This window comes from Grammomys surdaster, unplaced genomic scaffold (genome assembly GCF_004785775.1).
Source record: "Grammomys surdaster isolate TR1022 unplaced genomic scaffold, NIH_TR_1.0 227, whole genome shotgun sequence".
Lineage (NCBI taxonomy): Eukaryota > Metazoa > Chordata > Mammalia > Rodentia > Muridae > Grammomys > Grammomys surdaster.
This window is the reverse complement of record NW_021604672.1, coordinates 512,934-537,185: the sequence shown is the minus strand read 5'-3', so window position 1 is coordinate 537,185 and position 24,252 is coordinate 512,934. Positions and strand designations below refer to the sequence as shown.

General features: G+C 40.7%; 1 protein-coding gene across 3 annotated transcripts in view; it reads right to left on the bottom strand.

Annotated features, from left to right (window-relative positions):
- The window catches only part of Ltbp1 (latent transforming growth factor beta binding protein 1), a 379,032-nt gene that overhangs the window by 43,173 nt on the left and 311,607 nt on the right, over positions 1–24,252 (bottom strand). For all 3 annotated transcript variants that reach the window (XM_028773421.1, XM_028773422.1, XM_028773423.1), the window contains one exon: positions 20,154–20,279. In XM_028773421.1, the coding sequence (XP_028629254.1) occupies positions 20,154–20,279 (126 nt within the window). The remainder of the gene's footprint in view (positions 1–20,153; positions 20,280–24,252) is intronic.

Genomic DNA, 24,252 nt, shown 5'->3' with positions numbered 1-24,252 from the left:
TGCTAAAAGGAGCTCCAACTGTGGATTTGTAGGACGGAAGAACCAATGGTTTATTCAACCCTGTAAATAACTAGGACTTAGTCTAAGAGAGAATCTGATGAGCCAGGCTGCCCCAGTTTCTCATGGGACAAATTATGTGTTTCGGGGTTACATCTTTTCAAGATCTAACATGCCAGTTTCATGACAGCATTATCTGCATGAGAGCTCATAGTCAGTGGCCTTGTGCTTCTCTTGCATTAATTAACATGTTCTTATAAAATCTCTTAGTTATAGTTACAACAACCATCTAGCTATGGTGCTCCAGCAATTACTGTGAGGATTTCACAAGCATGCATGAAGCACTAACATGGGAACATAAAATGTTAGAAGGACCTGATATGGGTCAATGCTCACCAACATTACTACTCTGCATGCCCAGTGACATACAATCTCCCTACCTTTGTCCCACTGAAATGTAGCTACTGAAAGGAGGCAACCCTTGCATCTGATCCACTGGTCAGCCCACACTGACCTCTAAGTCTGGTGAACCACAGACCTGGAGTACCCTTGCTATGCTCAGGGGCGTTACTCTTGGTCTGCCTTCCATGGCCCACAGGTGGACATTTGCCAGAGCTTAGAATTCCTGGGAACTGCAGCAGGCCAGCTTTCCGCTGTCTGCTCCTCATAGACTCTCAGTTCTTGGGGGTGAATGATAAGGCTTCATCGTCAACCACAATCTTTCTTCCAAGTATGCTTCTTATTCTTAATTATATTTACTTGATTTTCTGCCACCATCTTAATCACACCTAACAGCTTTATTTAAACAGAACATAAACCCTCCTCCTGACATGGGCGAAAATTTTCTCTTTTCCAGTCCCGCTTTTCACCTATCTTGCCTTCCCAACTTGAACTGAAAACTCAGTGCAATTATTTCACATCTAAACCAGCAACTCTTCCACATGGCATCTAATGTAGCAAGTTGATTGGGCTACTCTGAATGCCCACAGAAAGCTGGGATTACAGCTAGTTTACAGATTGTAACGGGGAGGAGGAAATCTATCCTGTTACTGACTCCACACAAGCCACTGCTAACTTTGGACTTCCTAAGATGGGCATCTGTCAAAGAAATCATGTTCTTTGCACTGCAGCCTTTTCTGGACTAGAAGCTGAGCAATTCTTCAGTTAGCATTTCCATGCCGATAGACTCTCAGTCTCTCTCAAATCTTGAGCTCAGTCCTGGTGAAACATTTATCTAAGATCAAACAGACATGGTAGTAACACATGAACTTGCTATCACAGCCCCTCCACACATCACCCAGACATCCGTGCCAGGAATCTTAATGCTAGCCCTTTCCCTCTGAAACTCCCTCTGGTGCCCTAACCCACCCTCTGATCTTTCTTGATACTCCTTGGACTCTAGTTGGCTTCCCTACTTCCAGTCTTGCCACTCTCTCTAATCCACTCTCTACTTAAGTGTTGCTGGTATGCTATTTTCAAACCCATCTATGCCACTCCCTTGCTCAAAGTGTTCGCCATCTTCTCATTGCTAGAACACAAGGCTTCCTTCATCTAGCTCCTGGCTACATGTGTGATAGCAGTTCAGGAAAAACTTCTCAATTTGAACTCCAGCCCTGTGAGCGAACTTGAATAAGGGCTCTCTGACCTTAAAATGGTATAAACTCCTTGCTCAACTGATTCTCCCACTCCTAGTTTTTCTCAGAAACTCATGCTGACCCTTCTGGAGTCAACCTGAGGGGGCACCTCCATCATGGCACCTCCCAGACAGATATCAAGCCACTCCTCTTTTTTCTATGCCTGTATTAGGCTTGAAGGGTTGGGGAACCTTCAACATACCCTCACCAGCAACTTGTTTCTCTACTAAAATGAGAGGAAAAGAGTGAATTCAGTTACATGAAATCTATTGGATTCTCAATCCAGATTCTTAGAATTAGATATTCTGCTTTCCTTGTTATGAATATCATGCCATTCCAGCAGATGATAGCCTCTTATTACTGTTCCCCAGCACAGGAACTGACTAACTAGCCTGAAGGTGAACAAGCCCCCAGCTGGCTATGAATTACTGGGTGTCCTGCAGACTCAGTTTACTGTAACAATGATTCACCAAGCAAGTTTAGATGAGTAATGTTTTGGATCGGAATGAATAGGAAAGGGGAATGTGACGTGCTTGCTGGAGACTAGCAGTTCAACAATTAATATTTTATAAAATGATATAATGCAACTCTGCAGTTTCTTGTTTTCAACAGTGAGCTGAGGTAATGGCTAACTGAAGGACAGCACTGGTTTTGCTTCTCAGAAGGGCCAGGCAAGAGCTTTCCTACTGTGCTAAATCCTCAGCTCTTTGTTTCAATGGCCTACATAAAATATTTCACTTTCTTGATATTGTGAGGTCTCAAATCTACTTTTCCCTCATCTATCTGGATAGGTGAACATCATTCTGTTTTGCTGAGGTTGACTTGGAAACCTGGGACTAATTTTTGAGTCCTCTAAATATTATATTTTCTTTGCCTAATGTGCCAAGGTTGAATTTGAAACCTAGGACTAATTTTTGAGTCCTTTTCCTTTGCCTAATGTCAAAATTTCTACATCAGTTTTCCTCATTGATCCGGTAAGGACCACGCCAGAAATGATCACTAGTAATACTATCCCCAAAGCTAGTAATCTGTTGGAACCGCCTGCTAGTCATTGCTCAGTCCTCAACCCACACATATGAGGCATATTATCATAAGAACTGCTAGTTTCTCGTATTGCTCTGCTCTTCATAGTTTTTACTGAAAAAAGGGAGCAGTAAATATTGATGTTTCAATGTAAATGAAGTCAAGATATAATAATACCTCCAAGGTCAGTGGGTCACTAAACTGACCCCCCAAAGCCCCCTCTTTTTTGGGGGGAGGTTCAAGACAAGGTTTCTCTGTGTAGTCCTGGCTGTCCTGGAACTCACTCTGTAGACCAGGCTGGCCTTGAACTCAGAAATCCGCCTGCCTCTGCCTCCCAAGTTCTGGGATTAAAGGTGTGCACCACCACTGCCTAGCACCCCAAACCCCTCTTAATATTAGAAAGATAAACATTACCCTGCTTAGGGTGACTAGAACTGACAGTGGCTGTATTAGAAGTTGCAACCATGTCAATGGACAACAAGTCCACACTTTGAAGGTCTTAAGGGTTAACCTATTTTGTACATTTGCAAGTTTAACAGTGAATATATTTCCTTAATTACCCAAAAGTTTTATCAAAAACCTATGCGGTAAAACAGAACTCCTCCCATCCTTCCTGCATAATGCTTACTAGAGGTAACCTATTCTTCACCCCCTCACTTTGGTAACATGAACAATAAAATCAGGGGAGAAAATAATGAAAGATTCAATGTGATTTTCTAAAAGAGAATGGGTCAGGCAGCTTATATACAGACCAAGAAATTAAAACTGTCTTCGAAGACCTTGACAGTGAAAGTCATAGCAAAAGCGAGTGGTTCTACTAGGTGTCACATTCAGAAAAGCCTATGTGCATCACAAGAGAGGTGCACTTATGTCTATTTCATTAGGAAAGTGGTTTGGTCTTCTTTCAGACAAATTCTTCCATTTTGTTTTGTTTTCAATTATGAAGAAGAAAGCCTTGTTTCTTTGGGCTCTTAACATTTGTGTTTTGTAGATTTTTCTCCTCCCTTTTCCTCCCTACTTCCAAGTGAGACTTATCTACCAACTAGGTGGAAAGTCTCACAAATGAGCCACTCTCCTGCATCTGGATGCTCTATCAAGGCAGATGACAAGGATGGGACTGAAGGAAGGACAATGTTAGTAATGGGAGTGATATTTGTGGTACTCAGCTGTTTACAAAATCTCCACAGCGACTGCAACGTTGGAAAGAAGAAGCCTTCTTGTTAGCAGGACTTTTCAACATGAATTATATTGTTCATCCTGACTTAAAGGTGATTTCTGTTTTATGTAGATTGTCCTCATCCTAAGAATCAGAAAAATGAGGTCTGGAGAGGAAAGTTGACTTCTGTCAAGTGACAAGGACAGAAAGTGGGAGAGATGACAAATGACTGATCCTTATGGAGGATCACCTTCTAAATCCATACTGAAAGCTCTTCAACATCTGGACTTGCCTCTTATAGGGATGCTTATAAAATGTTACTCCTATGTATTGAATAGAACCACACTGTAAACCTACAAGCATAATGGAACATGTTCACTGCAAAGACAGAAATCAAGCTATGCTGCCTGCCACTCACTGGCATCCCTTGTTGACTTGCAGTTTTAGAAGGACCTCTTTTCCTTAAACAGACCCCAACACAAAGAGGCACCATCATACTGAGACATAGAAACATCGTAGGTTCCAAAGATGTTTATCAAAGAGACTTCTGGAAAAACAAATACCAGGCTCTAATGTTGTGCTTGCCTCAGGAAGACACAGGCTGCTATCTAGCATGAATGTTCTTCTATCTTTTCATCTGAAGGAAATCACCCACTCTTTCATCTGAGAGCTTCCTGATCACCTGCAATTGGTTTCATATTTGGTGCCTGGATTTTAGGAAACAGTCACATAAAAGGGCCTTGTATTAAAGAGACACAGAGCTTCTGCTGAGAAGAACCACAGACCTCACACTCTTTCTTGAAAGGAGTGGAGGTCGACCAGAAGACAGTAAGCCCCAGCCAAGAAGTGGAACTGAAAGATGTTAGCATAATGTCTGCCCAAAGGAATTTGAAAATGGCATGGCTCCTGGCCCAAAGGAGATTAAGGTCTTTCTCACAGCATAGAGGAAAGCCAGCAGGGAGCAGGAGATGAGCACAGGGCCCAAAAAATGAAATAAAATTTAGCCAATAGGAAATTAAAAACTGAATTTGGAGAGCATCCAGACAATACAATAGGATATTGTAGAACCTTTCTAAAAAGGTCCACTGAGGTCTGGCAATATCCACAGGGCTGGAGAATATGGTCCTTATGTGTTATGGATAATAATTTAGTTCTGGGAAATGGGAGAGCCAGAAAAACAGCAAAAACCAACGTCTTTGTGTAGTCTGACTTCCATGCCAATAAAGGAACGAGAGAAAAGGGAAAGAGAAAAAATGTGGGGGATCATGAAGGCAAAATCTATTTGAAGCAGCCTAAGGTAAGTAATAAGAAATGACAGGGGCCAGAAATGTTAGAAAATAAGGCTGGCCAATGAGAGCCCTTCCTGTACTCTTCCCTACCTTGGGACATGCTAGCCTCACAGCTTACTTAAGTAATTCTTTAAAAATCGCCAAGACTAGACTCCTACTTGATTTTTTCAAGCAGCTTTCAGGTCCAGAGAAGCTTCTAATATTGTTCAGCTATGCCAGACTACACTGATCCCTTAGTTATAGTGACAAAAATCGAAAACCAATCTTAAAATCACAAATATAATCCTGATGATTTAACCCAGTGGTTTTCAACCTTCCCAATATTATGACTCTTTAATACAGTTCCTCATGTTGTAGTGACCCCAACCATAACATTATTTCATTACTACTTCCTAACTACAGTTTTGCTACTGTTAAAAATCATAATTTAAATATCTGATATGTACATAGTCATAGGCAATCCTGAAGGGTCATTTGATCCCCAAAGAGGTTGTGACCCACAGGTTGAGAACATTTGGTCTAACCCCAAAAGGGAGAAGGTTTCCTTGACTCTCTTCATATTTAATGCCCATGTCCTTTTGGTTTTATTTCTTGTTTATAGCTCCACTCTCTTCTCTGTGCTCCAGTCTTGTCTGAGGTTTCACCATCTCAAGTACCACCTATCTTGCTGCAATGGCCTCCTAACTTGGAGTGTTGTTGGCCACTCAATAGGAAAACAGATTTATTACTCATGACAACAAAATAACTTAGCTTCTCGAAATATTCAGTCAAGTAACTTTCTGCTTAAATGTGGTTTGAATAGGATGTGCCCCCTTCCCTCAAAACTCATGTGTTAAACTCTTTACCTCAGCCCATGGTGCTATTTAGGAGGTTCTAGAGGTTCTAGTAACTTGAGGGGATGAGCCTGCCTGGAGAAAATGTGTCACAAGCAAGGAAAGGTCCTTGAAAGTGCTTTGCCCATGCTCACTTCCTGTTTCTTTCTCTCTGTTTCCTGTCTACTACAAGGTAAAAATCTCTTCCACTGCATGCTCCTGATCCCATGATGTTCAGAAACTCAGGTGACTGGGGCCAAGTGGCCATTCACCTCAGAAACCATGAGCTAAAATCAATACTTACTTCTTCAAGCAGGTTGTGCCCAGCATTCCATTTGTAAAACACACACCTCTTTGGTGATTCTCCATGGATAACAGTAAGATGGGCTTTACAGCATGGCCTCTGAACTCATTCATACTTGGGTGCTAACGTACTTGTTTTTCCAGCTGGCTCTTCTTCCCTGAATTCTCTACTCCTCCCTCCTCTCCCAGTACTGGATGCTTAAGAACCAGCATTTCCTAGTAGGTATTCATCATCTTGCAAAATAACAAAGAGCCTCCTTTCACCACACACCCTCCCAGAGAACCACATTTCCTAGCTCTGTACCATTCATGACATTTGATGTTTTTCCACAAGCTGTTTCTTCTCCTTCCATTTTCATTTCCTCTCGGATGCATACTATCTCTGAGACTCTACCAAAGGGACTCAAGATAAGATCACCAATATCTCAAACACAAAGGCTCTTTCCTGGCGCTCATCTTCACACCACACTGGGCAATACCTGATGCAGCTGAAAACCATCTGATTTTTTTTTTGAGGTCTTTTCCTTTATTGGTTTCCATTATTTTCCATCTTTTTAAGTTTTGTTTCTATCTGTGGGTCACTCGTCAGTCTTAATTATTTAATGTGTACTTGTTAACATTTCTAGAGCTCAGTCTTAGTTTATCTTCTGTTCTCATTCTATGCCACATCTTCATTCCCTCATCCATTCTAACAGCTGCAAATGTCACTCCAATCTGAGGGTTCTCATTTATCTCCAGCTCAGGCTTTCCCGAAAACTATGCCTCTTGTGATGCAACTGACTCCAGACGCCCACACGGACACTTTAATCCACAAGTCTAGTTTAGCAGTATGTACTCAAATCACTCTTGATTTGCTTTGTTTCCTTTTCTTGCCATGTCAGCAAAAAGTGACAGCAAATAGCAGAATGTATAGCCAAAGGACACTCCTTCCCTGATAAGAGACAAAGGAAACAAAGCCGCAGTACATTTAGAAACAAAGAGAGCAATTCAAAAGTATCTAGAGGTCAATCCAATATGAAGATCTGACAGTTCTATACTTAATTCTGTTGTCTGAGGATATTCAAACTTTAAATTGGCAAACTGAAGTAAGAAGCTGACAAATTCCCAAAATACTAACAGAGGACTATACAATATCTCTTCTCAATTACTTATACAATAAGCAGACAACAAATTATTAGATGTATAGATGACCTGATAACACAATTTACCAACTAGCCCTAACTGTGATGCAACTACCTAGATATGTCCAACTACCTAATACACATTTGATCCTAGGTCTATGTCCTATTGCTTTGATACAACACTCAGAACAAAAGCAACTTGGGTAGGAAAAGATCCAGTTGTCTTAAAGATAGACTATAGTCCTTCACTGATGGAAGTCAGGGCGGTAACTCAAGGCAACAACTTAATTGATGGAATTGAAGAAGAAGCCACGGAGGAATTCTGCTTACTGGCTTGCTCTCCATGGCTCACTCAGCCTGTATTTTTTCTAATACAATTCAGGCCCATTTGTCTAGGGGTAGCACTTCGCAAAGTGGGCTTGGCCACCCCACGTCAACCGTTACTCAAGGAAATGCCCCACAGACATACATACGGGCAATATAGTGAAGGCATTTCTCCCCAGATAATCCTATCTGTGTCAGGTTGACAAAAACTACCCAGCACTGTATATAAGGAACATTTCCTGAAGTTGAGGATTTCTTATGCCATAACAAAGTTAAAGAATAAAGCCAATTAGGGTGTGTTCTCTAGCATAATAAGGTAGATATAGATAACAAAAGTTGCTAGAATATCCCAAAATATCTGGAGCTTTAGCAACTTATTTCTAAACAGTTCATCAATAGAAGGGAAAAATGGCAATGGTCTTCAGAATATTTCCTGGACGATAAGATACAAAATATCAACACTTCAAGGTCATTCTTAGGAGGAAATGTATATCTACAAAAACAAAAGGACATTGCTGTACATAGAGAAGGCAACTATGATCTCTTTTGTTTCTGACGAACTTGAAAGTTTACCTAAAGTCAACGATTCCCTTGAAAAACAGCTGATTAAAAATTTCATAAAAGGTTGAGTATAAATACCATCTCAGCTATTAAAGATCCATCAAGTGAAATTAAAAGAAAACCTATAACACACACACACACACACACACACACACACACACGCACGCACGCACACTCCCAGCTATAGTTGACCTCACTTGTGAACTCATCTAAGAATTAAGACTAATTTTCTATAAACTTTCCAAGAACCGACAAAAAAGATGATTATATTAGCTTTTCTTGTTGCTATAACAAAATATCTGACATTACTGTCTCAAAGGCAGCAAAATTCTCTTAAGGTTAAGGTTTCAGCTGATCTAGCGCATTCATGCTTGGCTTCATAAGTTTGGAGAGAGCAACATAGTGGCAGGAGCATGGATGGGGGAGGCTATTCATATTATGGTGTCAGCAAGCCGAAAGGACAATACTGGAAAGGCCAAGGCAAAACAGAGTCAGCAAAGACATGGCCTTGGTGACCTCTTTTCCCAGGTAGACTCAACATCCTACATTTTTAAGAACTTTCAAAACAGCACCATTAGCTTTGGACACGTGAGTCTCTTTCAGACAGTTCATCTGCAAACCCTAAAAGATATACTCTCAAACTCAATTTGAGCATGGAACAATGATGGCTCCATAAATTCAAAAGGACATTAAAAGGAAGGACAATCAATAGCTATCCTTTTTTATGGGCACCAATGCCAGTATTCTGGACAAAAATTACTCATTTTATTACTGTGATATATGAAAAGGATTTGTCATGATGATGGTTGGGTTTATTATAGCAATGTGGGATATTTTCCCTAAATAAAACTGAAGATGATCAGGTGAGTGACTGTGAGCCATCTTGGACCATTACAGAAACCATGTGTGCAGAACAGGGGTGTGACTACACATATCCCTTCTCCAGTACCGGGAACCAGTTCTTGCTTCGTAGCTCATGCTGGCTTCACACTCACAAATTCTCCTGCCTCTGCCTCCTGGAAGTGGGGATTACAAGCATGATATTATGTTTAGCTGCCAGTAAGGACTCAAAAGGTGTTCAACATTAGTCCTTACTAGGGAAATAGAAAAGGACATTATATGCCACCTGCTTAACAGAGGGACTAGCTAGGCTTTGGAAGGAATCGCATACCAATCACTGACAATGTGTGGATCTGCAACTTGAATGCTTTGCTGACCCAGGATTCTCAAAACATGGATGGTTAATACCAATTGTCAACTTGAGAGGTTCAGAATCACCAAGGAGTCAAGCCTCTGGACATACCAGTGAGGGGTTATCTAGATGAGGTTAACTAAAATGGGAAGAGCTAACTTAACTATAAATGGTAATGTTCCATGGACTAAGGCTCTGGACTGAAGAAAAAGGAGACAGTAAGCTGAGCACTAACATTCGCTGCTCCCTACTTCATGAACAGAGATGCAGTGTAACCAACTGCTTTGAGTTCATGCCAGGATGACATCTCCTCCAGGATGGACAATTCCCCGTGAACTCTAATCCACAATAAACCCTTCCTCCTTTAAGTTGTGTCTTGTCAGGCATTTGGTCACATCCACAAGAAAAATGATGAACACAGAGACCAAAAAAATAACTCATGTGACAACCAGCATTATAATTACAGCATCTCCACACAATAGAGAGGTAGCAATGGAAATTAATAAGCTGATACGTAACAGAATAAATGTTTACAAGTAACAATGTTGAATAAAAGAAGAGACAAATGAGTACATATTATGTAATTCCATTGGCCAACAGCTGAGAATCAGGCAAAATAAACATCTGTGAGAGAGTAAGAGTGATTAGTAGGTATATGGGAATCAGGGTAATGGAGGTCCACGATCATTTAAAAACATTGGGATATTTGCCAGAGGGGCTGGAGGCTAGTTCCTAAGTATGTTGAGCCAGTAAAAGCTAAGCTATGCCTTTTAAAATTACGTGTAGTGAGAATTTTGGCTTCTTTAAAAACATAGTTATGTTACGTTACGTTACGTTACGTTATGTTATGTGAATCTTTTTGCTTTAATCCCAGGTGTGGGATATGGAGCTACTTCAGATTGTCCACAGCAGCTGACTATGATTTGTCTCATGCTCTGGCAGGGGCGTGATTTTGCCAGCTGAAGATAGTTTTTATTTGGAATTCTGGGGACTCTTGAGAGGGTATAAATTTGAGAAGGCCTGTTATAGCTGTTGCAGCCACTGCTCCTTCTGGTTCCTGCTGCTACGTTTTGCTGCTTTTGCTAGATTGCTGGTTGCTGCTGCTGCTATTGCTGCTTGCTTCTGTTGCTGGTAGCTGGTTGGAGATATTCTGACTCCAAAGATTGGACTTGCCCCCCAAAACTCAATGCCCTTCGTCAGCAGGAAGTAGTCTAAAGAGATCTATGCTCCCTTTCCCCTCTAACCTTCTTTGTCACCCACCTAGTGTTTGTTGAGGGGTTAGAAGGGACTGAGGTAAGAGAAGTGTAGTAGGTATAAAAACCCAATAAAGTAGCCAAAAAATATGGTTACATTATGTACTTTTTAAAACTATTTTTTTTAATTTTTATTCATGTGTATGTGTGTCCTTGAGAGTGTATGGCACGTGTGTGCAAGTACTTACAGAGGCCAGAAGACGGCATCAAATTTCCTAAAGCTGGAGTTATAGGCACCTGTGAACTGCCTGATATAGGTGCTGGGAATAAGTAGTAGCAAGCCTTCTTAACCATCTTTCAAGCCCCAATTCTGTACTTTTAAGTATGCATTTTAATATAGTCTTTTTAAAAAGCTACTTTATACCGTACATTTCCTAGTTAAAGACAATGGGTTTCAGATGCTCATTTCACTTCACCAGTTCCCGTGAGTATAGTATTGGAGCACACAAATTATATTCGACTATGAAGGGACTCTACCACAGTAACCTTGACCATTGCTTCTTGTTCATTGGAATCCATTCCAAGACGTGTTTTGTTTTGTTTGCAACTACAAAATAGAGACTAGCTGTTTTTGTTTGCTTAAAACAATACAACCCAGAATAAGACTACATATTTAACACCCTGTGTCTTGGGGCTTTAACTGTACTTCAGTAAGACAGACCTACTATACTTCATGGGGAGTATGTGACAGGAATTTCCCCTACCCCTAGGCAACTATGTGTTGTTCTTATAGAAAATGATGGAGCAAATATCATGAAATGATTTAACCAGTGTCTTGGTGAATATAATATTTTGACTGTAGCGATATATTCAGAATAGACAGAACCTGTAATACTGTAAGATGTGGGAGCTAGATACAGTAAACATTCAAGAGGTAGCCCATGTTTTCTCTGTTATTAATTTGGACACGCTGAAACTGAGGCAGCACTATCTACTCTGAGAGTCACCTGCTCAGCCTGAGAGTGGCTTCCAACCCTGAGCCCTTCCCTAAACCACACACTCATTCAGATATTTAAAAGTAAACATAGTTGGAAAATGGTCTTTTACATAAAGGTAAAATATGAAATTAATGAGGTTTTTAACCTTGTGGGTTTTTCTTAAACACCCAAAAAGAGTCACAAATTTTAAGCATTCAATCACCCCCCCCTTCCCATCTCCAGTAAGCTAAAGACAAAGAAGAGGGATAAATAACAGCTTATTTCTGTCTCAACCAAAGGAGGTCAGGAATGAGCATTTTCATGAATGAAGTCTTGCAAGGCTCACTTAAAAAAAAAAAACAAAACAAAACCAAAAAGCATGCATCAAGATTACATTTCAAACCATACTGACAAGCTCATTCCATGAATGACCAAGAGAACAGGGGAAGTGGTCTGACCCTAATGGTTTTTCTCAGTGAGGGAGCTTGCAAAGCTCAGGCCGTGTATCTGGAAAGGTCATTTGTGTTATTAAATAGCTTGGAACACACACACTTTGTGCTTGGCAAGAATCTTCCTGTTGGAGACCAGAGCTGCAGAGAGGAGAGCTGCAGAAAGGAGAGCTAGGGGGCACAGCCTGGGGAAGCACAGGTTGACCAGATGGCTGTCTGGGTCCAACAAAACCTTGATATTTCATATAAAAAAATCAAAATCGAGTATCTGAGACAATGAAGAAAAAATTAAGTTTACAAAATAGGACAGTTTTAACAATACAAGATTTTTTGTTTCTGTCTATCGTGAGACAGCATCTCCCTCTAGCTTACCGAAAACTTTTGGAAATTCTCCTATATCAGCCTCTAGAGTGCTGGAATTATGGTTGTGTGAACTCTCATACCAACTGATTCTCTTTATGAACATTCATACACACACACACACACACACACACACACACAGAGAGAGAGAGAGAGAGAGAGAGAGAGAGAGAGAGAGAGAGAGAGAGAGCAAAAAACCCAGAAAACAAAACAACAAAAAACCCATACAATGCATTGCATGTGTTTCTCCAATTAAATAAGACATTACATTTCCATTTTCTTCCTATTTCTTTCCACCAAGTCTAAGATAATATCCTATTAAAAAACTAGAAAAGTGATTGAAAGGGGAAAAAAGTGCATGAGAAGAAATTAGATTTGCTACAGAAATGTTTCTTAAAATCTAAAAGGACAACATAAGAAGTCGTAAATACAAGACCATTTTTCTATCCTTTGGGCACTACAAGTTAACAAATCATAAATTTATTATCACATAAAGGATGATCACAGAAATGGAGAGTTTAGGTCCCACTGTAAACTATATGCATGCTGCTCAGAGAACGTTCTCTTAAGAACAGCAGAAAATTCACCTCATATCTCCTTTCACGACTCCCACGAGAGACAGAACACGGGGAATATACATGTGTATTTTTATGTCATCTTAAGTTTTATAAATGCAGTATTACATTGCCCTAACTCATCTATTAGTAAACATTTACATCTCCCCAGCATTAATTTAATAGCTGTACACTTTTAAACTATCCTGCTCTGAGAGCGTCAAGGTCGTATTCTAAATTCTGAGCCACACTGTACTTTTGTTTTCCTACACCACTGCTTATGCTAAGCAGCCAGTGTGGACTGGAGAAAGCCCTCAGCATAGGCCAAGCATATCAAACCCCAGATTCATCTTTTTGACACGTAGGCCCCAGAGGCACCATAAAATTGGCCAAAGAAATTTCTTTCTTTTTATTTTTTTTACTACTCGAATTTTTCTTTCTATATTCCAGTAGAAAGCTAAGAAGAATCAATTTTAAAACCACAGAAAATAGACAGTATACCTCCAGAAATAATAGCCCCAGTGCTTCAGGGCAAAGAAGCATAGTGCTGGGTGGGACCTCGCTAGCAATTAAGACACAAAAGCAATTCGAAATGTCAAGCATTTAGTGGATGAATGCTAAAGCTGAGTTGTTGATGTGGAATTTTGGGGGATCATAGGTGAAGGATTAAACTAAATAATATAGAAATTGATTACTATGCTCCATTATACATAACTTTAACTTTGGAGATAGAAATCCATCAATCCATAGATCTAGACCAGGAACTTCTGGATAATTTCACTCACAAACACATAATCACAAATTACCCAGTCCAGACAGCTAAGAGGGAGCAGGAGGTCAACTTCACACTCTCAAATTCTACAACTTAACTGTCCCGTCACTTCTGTACCCGATCATTGCTACGTACAGGCTTTAAAGAAAAAGGGAGACTTCGAAAATATGCACAACATACTAGGCATACAGTGATCTCATTATAAAGGTGTTTCCTAATACAGGATGAATTAAAGACAACCCTACTTCCACCGTTCATTCACCAAATACTACTAACCCCTAACTATTTCCACATATACAGCACAAGGCAAAACTGAAAGCAGTCCTGTGAGTCTGGCAATGGTGTTGATAATAGCAACACACACACAAACGTAGAATAGGGTGGTAAAATGAGAAGAAAAAGCAAAACACTGTAACATGAGTCCACATTCACTAAGGGTAAGGAAGTCCAGGAAAAGTGGTTTGTAAAGTATTCTGATAAAGATCCCAGGAAGAAGAGATGGAGCTCTTTAGCGTAATAAATGTTCCCGTAGTTGCATCCCAGAGCATGCCAATCAATACCTAATCCATCCATGGGCTTGTTGTGAAGGTCAGATGAACGAAAGGCATGGAGCACTTAGCAGAGCACCTGGCTCAATGAGAACTCCATGAATGGCAGCTAACCACTGGGAACGCTATGAATAGGACCACTCCCTGTCCACCTGCACAGGAAATCCGACATAATTACTGAAGTAACTGCTTCTGGTGAGGTGATACAATTTACATCTGGAGTATGAAACCACCTTGTGAGAACTTCTCATGGCCTAAAAAGACCTCTCAATGTAGATGGCGCCAAAAAGGATTATCAAAACAGGTGGTACTGGTCATGTGCCAAGCACATGTGTGGCCATCAACACCACGTATGCGTTGTCTGGTCCCATTCACTGGCTCTGCTTTTTGACAATCTCATGTCTATTATTTGGTTACAAGGAAAGTGTGGACTTTATCAAGAGATGATTTGCCTAATCTGGGCTTGTGAAAAGGTAATAGATTCTAAGGATGTTGAGAAAGTTCTTGAAACTTCTGCTTCTAACATGAGTTTCTCTAGCAACTGTTGATAGACAATCAAGTGATGCATGGGGAAAATGGGTTCTAGGCCTAAAGCTAGCTTATTCTATCAAAATTCCCTCAGCTCTCTCTCCAGCTAATGACTTAAATATCCATTTTCATTGACTATTGCTGAAGTGCATTCACAGGAGGAGTGAATGTGAACAGTCGTCCTTACAGACCGAACCACCTCCCTTTGCCTGGAATATTGTCTGAGCCTTTTCCCTTTATTTTTCTACATGTGGTAGACAGAATATTCCCTTGTTAAATTCTCCCCCCTTTTATCATCTAGTAAAGGTAAAATACTCAAATTGTTTTCGCTTAGTAGATTTTTCAGTTTCTGATCTTAAGATGATGATGATGTTAATGATCACCCTAGAATCTTCCAGCCAAGCAACAAGATGTAATATATTTTGGGGTCAGAAATATTGCTCTTTCGTGATGGGTATGAAGTTCTACCTTCGTACCACAAAACTTCCAGTGCTCCAGTGCTTGTCCACAATGGGTTTGTACTTTCGTTCTACACCGTATGTAGAAAATGTTCCTAAAGGTCAAACACACAGCATGCTTGCTTCTGGTTCATTATTTTCTGTAGTGGAGCTGTCCAGTGATGATAAAGTTATCCATATGTCCGAAGTCACCCTTTCATTCACATTGCTGTCACCATTATTGATATGCTTCAAGAAGCCAACCGTCTGTGACAGATGAAGGTTTCTATTCTCTTTTCTGGGTGAACATGTGAGCAAGAAGCGGCATGTTACTAGTACTCAACAAGGGTCTCTATAGGTTTGCAATGGGGACTAAGGAGAAAACTCTAGGCCTCTGAGTTCCAGCTAGATGCTGTAAGAAATATCCTCTCTGTCTTGATTATCTCAAATTCTCAATCAGTACCAGAATTATAATGAAGACTAAGACAAGTTGCCCATCACTTATTCACTCTGGAGTATCATTATAAGAGGTCAGAAATCACACTAGCACCATTATTGATGGGGTAGGAGCAAAGCAATAGAACAAAGAAGTAAAACAAAAGGCTTTCATCTTTTCTTTCCAACAGGGAAAAAACAAGTAATGGCAGACATTCATCTGTTTTGAAAGCTGAATTTGCTTCCAAGAGTAGTTGTAGATTTCCAGTGAGGTTGTATTATTTCCATAGAATGCCCTGTGTCCCTTGCCCTGTCCCCAGACTCTCCTACTCCCAATACTCTGGAGAGTTGCATTGGCTATCATCATGGAGCTGACACTGGGGTCATTCAGCCAAAGGTCACACTTTATATAGGGGCTCATACTCAGTGTTATATGGCCTTGTTTTTTATCCCTTTGTGGGGTACAGAATTCATCCTGGTGACCGTGCAAAGGCCTTCTGCTTGTCACTTTGAACCTTGACTATTTACGGATGGTGCTTTGCCACTTAGCAGAGACCAGCTTAAAATTAAGAGGCATTGAATACTGATTTCTTATTCAAACACAGAATAACTTTTTTTCATGTTCACTGATAGAAGCAGAGCAGCCAGTTCTGCCATCCTCTTCAGCATCTCACCAGCTTCCTCTCTGGCTCTAGATCTCATGGGTCCCTGAATTCAACTCTGCTCCTTCCTTTATTTCCAGGCTTATCCCTTTCCAATGTTGTGTATCATTTACACTTCTCTTCTAGTTTATTGTCTCAAAACAATGGAACTCTGTTTCAAGTGGTGGTCACTGAAGCTCCTCAGGTACTCAGGATTGCCATTTGCACATTGGTACTCACTGAATGTTGTTTTAGGAATAGGAATATAGGTTTGTGGTTGAGTGCTTACCTAACATGTGAATCCCTAAGTTCCATTCCCAGCAATTAAAATAAACGAATAGACAAACACATATTGTTTATTGAATGAATGAATGAATGAATGAATAAAATGTTATGAAGGGTTTACTGAACATGAGTAGGAGGCCCAGTGAACAGAGGTGGACAATGGAGGACACTGATGAAGGAAAAGATCCCTACATTCTGTAATTCTCACCAGCGTTTTACTATGCTGCTGGCTTCTTTGGATCCCAGTGCGGCCCTTCCATCATATGAGTCATCTGGAGGGCACATGAGCTCCAATAACATGTGATATTCCCAAACACCACAGGATTACAACACGAATTCTCAGCGAGCCTTGACACATGGTGGGAATGAGGCCAGAGGAAGAGTGAGGCAAAGTCAGGCAGCAGGAGAGGCTTCTCCCCAGGGTTCCAGGGGAGGCTGATGGCTCCCGGTGTCTCTGCCCCTTTCCTATGCACAAACATTCTGCTAATGATGATGAAGCCATTCCCTGACCTGGCTAGAGAACACCATGGCAAAATACCACTTGTGCAAATTATAATTCCACAATAAAAAAATAATAAATTAAAGAGCAAAAGAATTAGGAGTCTTAAGATAAAGGGCTAGAGTAAAAGTTTTAAGATGGTGATGTAAGAGAAATAAGAAATTCATTATCATTTTCCACACAACACAAGAGCTCTGGTTGCATACTGTAAAGAATATAGCAGAAAAGGAACTGTATGTAGTGAGAGGCAACAGGAAGTGACAGGGGACAAAAGGCCCTCTTCCCCTGGGGTTTCATAACCCTGACTCTGGGATTCATAATGTATTTATCACATGATATATGGCATGCTACACCATGCAGTTATTTATATAGCCATAAAGTGAGATTATATATAAATGAACAATGTATCTTATGAAATACACTCCTACTTAGTCTTGATATCCCCCTCCTGCGATATAAGCTCCATATGGGCAAGAACTCCCTATCCAGTGCCTTCGGAGCAGTGTCTGCCACTGTGCAGGCATCCAGTAATACTTCAGTGAATGACTGAATAACAACTAATTCATCAGCTCATCCTGCTCCCTATCCTACTAGAGATTAGAGCAGCACTCCACTTCCTGCTCCCAGATATCATACCCAGGTAAGGGGTGTGCAGGACTGGAGATGCCCTCTTACCCCCATAGGCCTGGCCATACTGCTTCAGATCGTTTAAGACTGAAGATTTGCCTCTTGGTAGTCACTTGGTCATTAAGCCAGACACTGACAGCTGTCCAAGATCTGGGGGAGGAGGCAAGGGCCCCACAATTTTGGCTATACTGAGCCAACTTCTCGGTACTACCCCTAGTTGCTTTACTCTGGTTGAAACAAGTGTGTCACTCCCAGCAGTGACATGGCTGCAGCTGCTCACAGGGAAGCTGGTGAATGGACGTAAACCAAGAGTGCCAACCGTGGCTCAGCATTAATTCAAACACTATGCACACCAGCTGCATGGCCAAACCCTGATCACATGACCTGGCTTTGTCCTGCACCACAGCCAGGGGTCATTCGAGGACAGCACTATTGCCATAAGTTTCAGGCTTAATCCAACAAAAGAAAACTTGGACTAATTTAGTGTATTGGATTTGTCCCTAAAAACAAAATCCTAAAGGAACTTATTCAAGGAAAAAACATGACATGTTTAATAATTAGCTATACTACCATACATCAGCACGATATTCTTTAGAGAGGCAATTTTAATCACCTTTTATTACTTGTAAAAATGTCCAGTCTGGGGGATATGGAGGAATAGATCAAGTGTCAAAGAGATCCCAGCAACTTATAAAGCATTAGATGTTTTCTAAAAACCACATTTTTAAGGTCATGCCCTTGCCAAGTAAATGACCAACCAAATTAGAGCTACAATCAGATTAGAGCGATTATATAACTCCTAATTTGCAGAAATCAGTGTTTAAGACAGTACAGGATGAGAGAGAAATGAGTACATCTGAAAGGCAAATGCACACTGTTAACACTGGATCTGTTTGTTTGGAACGACAGATTCACAGACGAGCATCTGAGATGATCCACCCTTTTCTGAGCACAATGACTCGATCAGCAGAGGCTCTAACTCTGACCATGTCTCAGGGAAGGAGGACTTCACTGCCCATGATTCAGAGTGAAGCAAAACAAGTAAGTCCGCATCTTTCTGGGGTTCTAGGAATCTGCCCCATCAGGGAAGAACTTGTGCACAACAGCCTCAAAGCCCCACACATACGCTTAACATAAAACACGAAGCCCTGAAGCCCAAGTTCCTTGTAAATCTCCCATCACCCACATCATGATGCTGCCTTCCTCCATTTCCCCACTTGGGACTCCTCCCAAACCCTTCATTCTGTTTGCTCCAGCTCCACCCTGCACTATCTTTCTCCCATTGTAGCCAAATCTGGCCTCCATGTTTTGTCTGCTCAGCAGGAGAACAATTTCAACAATCTCCGTTTTATAAGATCAGTTTATTCCGCCCAATATAGTAATTGGTTTCAGCTGAACCTGGACGCCAGTCCTCGGCCGGGTTCCACTGAAGTACTAGCAGCAAGAGAGAAGACACTTGCTGCTGCAGTACTCTTTTAGAGCAAAGAATTACTTAGGCCTGGAATAGAATATTTACAATGTACTTTTAAAGAATGCAGTTGAGTTTTAATAACCCAGATCTTAAAAGAAGATACAATGGACTTAGGATCATGGCAATCTTAGCTTACTTTAAAAAAGGCTCAGATGGATTATTCTACAATTTATCAAACTATAATGTCATAAAGAGCATAAAACTAACAGCCAGGGCAGTAACCTGCAAACATTCAGAGGCCACAAACAGGACTGGGTGCAATCTAAATGTCTTACAGTCTAATAAACCTTTGGTGAATAGAGGCAATGTAGGCAAGTAAGGAAATGGATTCGTTTAGAGAAGTGCTTCTCAACCTGTGGGTTGCGACACTTTTGACAGACCTCTATCTCCAAAAATATTTATATTACAATTCATAAGAGTAGCAAAATTAAAGTTATGAAGTAGCAATGAAAACAATTTTTATGATGGGGGGTCACCACAACATGAGAAACTGTATTAAAGGGTCACAACATTGGAAGGTTGAGAACCACTGGCTTAAAGGTAGGAAGATGAGAGTCATAACATTGGATAGTCTCTGTTCCCAATGATACAGAGGAGTCAACCAGGATATTATGTTTTATAAACAGAATAAACAATATGACCCTCACAAAGGGTAACTGAAACAAGAAACAAATCATGATGTCTAACCAGAATGCTCAGCTCCAGAAGACTTCACGCATTAGTGTAGCCCAGAACAAGAACCACCTGTGGGTATTTTCACCCCTACAACCTCAGGTTATTATATCTTTAAATGCCGAAATGGTTGAGCTATGCTTTCCAGTACAAGTCACCTTGACACACACAGAAGCCTTCAGCCTTGAATTACAAATACCTTAAGTCTTAGAGTCTCGTTGCCTGTTCTATAGAAAGCCATTGCTTAGCTTCTCCATGTCAAGAGTTATAGGGTTTCTTACGGGTTCCCTTACCTTCGCATGTACGGCCATCTGCAGAGATGGAGAACCCCTGTTCGCACACACAATGGAAGGAGCCTTGTGTGTTTAGACACTCCCCATGAGGTCCACAGAGTCCTGGCTGTGCACATTCATTAATGTCTGCAATTGAAAAGAGAGTTACAAACATTTGAAAAGAGATCTATTTTGCTTTCCTCTAATACCGGTCATACAGTAGGAGAAACCTGGTTTTGAAAGGAGTTGACTTTTCTTTTGTGACCCAATTACAGCATCTGTCTACGTAAGAGACGACAAGACAAGTTGAATTGTCAGAAGGGGCAACAGACTTAGGGTGATCCACAGGCCAGCAGCCGTGTGTCAATCTATAAAAATACTAATTCTTCAAGGTTCAACACAAAGTTGCCCCTGCTTTAGACATACCAGAACCTTGAGTAATAGTATTAAACAATCTAAGAAGCAGTCACCAGTGAAAATGTTTGCTTCTCTGTTCTCTCCCGTCACCCCAGAGCAACTCTACTGGAGCCTGTCACACTCACTTCTCCATCCTCAGGATGTAGACTTCCTCAGGGCAAGGCGAGACATGCCTTGTATATAGTATTTAGCTCATAAATATCACTCATAAGTATCTGCTGGTTATATCAGAAATAAACTTCAATCTATACTTCACTAAAAATGAGGAATGGAAATAAAAGAAAAGAAAAAGAAGGCCAGATTTTGTGATGATGGAATTAGTGAGGGTGAAGTGTAATGCGTAACATACACCCAAAGGCCCAGAAGTCACCATATTATGAAGATGTGGAGACAGCTGATGGCATGGGCAAATGTGTTAGCATCTTACGGTCCATTTGTTCTTTGCAGACCAGAGTGGGGAGTTAGAGAGCAAAATGCTCTTTCAAAGAAGTTCTAACTATGTTAGCCAAGAGTTTCCTTGATGACAACACAGGAGCCCAGAGGCGGCTCACCTGGTCACAGTAGCACTGACTCATGCACTGGCTCATGTACCGTGTACACCTGACTGGTTCACTTAGCTGTGTCCTTCACCACTGTTTGCTCCTTGAGAAGGTCAGGATGTGTAAACCGTGAGTCCCTTACCCTTCATACTGTATATCAACAATGTCATAAGTATTTAGCCACCACAAAAGTAATATTACCACTCTACTGAGGGAACCGTAATTGACTTGGGTTCTTTTAGGGAACTGACGTCAAAAAAGTGATCACATGTCTTCGGTACTCTACAAGCAGGTCCCTTTCTATCTTCTTGAAGTTTCTTAGGGTCTCTCTTGCTTTTTACTAAAGAAGTCCTCAATATTTCCCCTTAGAATTTCATATTTGTTTCAGTTCAACTGTTTTCTGAATGTTCTCTACAAGCCAGATGAATAGGATGGGTCCCTGGCAATTATGAACATCTGAATAATCAGGACATATGCATAGCTTAACCCAGTACAGACCTGACTTCTTGCTAGTGGCTTTTAGAACATGCTGAGCTACAATGTTTCTCTTTTCCATAAAACACCACCACTTTCTGCTTATATAGGCCTTCTGGAGGCTCCTCTGCTTGTTCTGCTAATCCCTGTGTAGCATAACTTGTAACAACTACTGATTCATTGCTTTTCTTTATTAGCCCTAAATTTTACATCTCTCCATAGTCTCATAAGCTACATAGCTTGGCTCACCTACTGCTGAAACAAAGAAAGAAAATCACAGGCGATCTAAAGAAACAATCTGCAGCATAGAGACACATACAGACCAGGAGAAGGTCTTTTCAATTATATTTCACAGAGGGATTTAATACCTAGATCATATAAAGAGATACAAAAATTAAACATGAAACCAACCAACAAATGAATCTTCCAGTCAACAAATGGGCTAATGACCTAAATGTGCAATGATTATGGAAACAAATATTTGGAAAAGCATTCAACACTTTTGTTCACAGGGAGAGTACACATTAAACTTGCTTTGAGGTTCCATCTGATGTGTATCAGAGATGCTGTCATCAAGAAAACTAATGACAACAAATACTTTTGAGGATGTGGAGAAAGAGAAACCTTTATTCGCTGCTAGTGGAAGTATAAACTGGTGCAGCCACCATGGAAACCAACCTGGAAGTTGATAGAAGTATCAAATGATCCAGCTATACCACTACTGAGTATCTATCTACACAAAGGACTCTTACATCAATACACCACAGTGATACTTATACCTTCATATTGATTTCTACATTGTTCATAATAGCTAGGAAATGGAACCAGTCAAAACATCCATCAATAAATGAATGGGTAAGAAAAAAAACAGTATATATAAATATAATGGAAATTTATTCAGCCATAAAGAAAAATGAAATCATGGTATTTGCAGGGAAATGGATGGAACTGGAAATCATTATGTTCAGAGAAATAAGCCAGACTCAGAATGACAAATACAGCATGTTTATTCTTATATGGGGACCCTAGACCTTAATTTGTGTGTATGTATACACATGTATGCATGGGAGTGTAAGTCATGAGACTGGGAAAAACCCACGGAGGGGAAATCTTAAAGGAAGAGGAGCAGAAAAGCAAGCACAATTGAAGGCATGTGACATGAAAGAGACACAGCTGGGGGAGGGCAAACATGAAAGGAGGGACAAGAAGGCCAGGGAGGAACGTGGGGACCATGAAGCACAAAGTATGTACGAAAACTCCACGATGAAACCCATTGCTTTGCATGCTAACTTTAAAAGTCAAGGTAAAACAAAAGAAAAATTAGCAAAAATCAGTCCTGTTTTCTTGAAGGTTTTCCTTTTATCGTTTTCATATGTAGGAGAAGGAAATGAAGCTCATTTAATACTTGTTTATCTTTCAGTATGGTTCTTCCTTTTCTATAAGGCCTCTGATTCTCCTGGTTCTTCTGATAACCCATTACACTAGCAATCTGAATCCTAACCTTTGGACTTCAGTTCTCTTCCTCCTCCTCCAACCCAGCATCTAGTATCACCTTCATCGGGTGGCCTGAGCGTTAATACCATATGCATGCTCATCTGTCAAGCTCCCTAAGATTTTCTTTTTTGCTTTTACTCTGTGGCTTGATGAAACTCTTTGAAAGCTACCAACACTTTGCAGCTCTGTGCAGTAAACAGTGTATACAAATATTTTGTTTTCAAAGAAGTTATTGAGTAGCAAGGAACTGTCTAAAAAAGTTTGACGGCAGGAACCAGAGGCGAATTCCCAGACTTTTTTCCAGGAAACTGCTAAAAAAGAACAACACGAATATCTGGAGCTAGAGAAACATATGCGTTCAATTTGGATTGTACCTCTTGAAGCATTCATTTCTGAGCTATGCCGCTAGTAACTCTGAGCTGAAAGCCAGACTATATTTAAGTTGGATTTCTTTCATGGGTCCAGAATGCCATAGAAATTCACAGTTTGGCATGTGCAAGTCAAAACGTGAAACTGAAGTGTGTTCTGAATCTCTTGCATACCCTGCCACATTCCTGAAGAGACTATTAACATGGAATTTCCATATTGCCTGCACATCACCATTAGTTTTGTGGGACAAAGAAAAATCATAAGCACACTCCTGACTGAAAAAAAAAATCTTGACTTCAGAACACTAGGTGAAGCTGCCAAAGTTTATGCCTATCACACGGTTACTCAACAATGGCCCCTGGGTGGTAACATTGCCATGCATTACATTTTCAGCATTAAAACGAGCTCTGAAACCCACACCTCTCAACAGAGCACTGACATAGTCATGAGATTAGAGAATGGGGGACAGAATAGAAAGAACACAGAGCTGCCTCCAGCGACAGAGTGAAGGGGACCTCTCCAAGGGAAGTGAGCCTGCATGCTGGAGTAAACAGCTTAATAGGAGAGCATAAGCAATCGAACTGGTTCTCACACATCCCTTACACAGCACACTGCTTCAGAAACATCAGTGAGAAGGCACTTGCCACCTAACCCTAGGCCATGAGTTGGATCCCTGGGACTTAACATGAAAGAATCCATTGTGGAAGAAGAGAACTGATGGTCTCTTGTCCTGTCAGCAAGTTGTCTTCAGACCTCCACATGTGGACATACATGAACATGCACACACACACACACACACACACACACACACACACACAGAGAGAGAG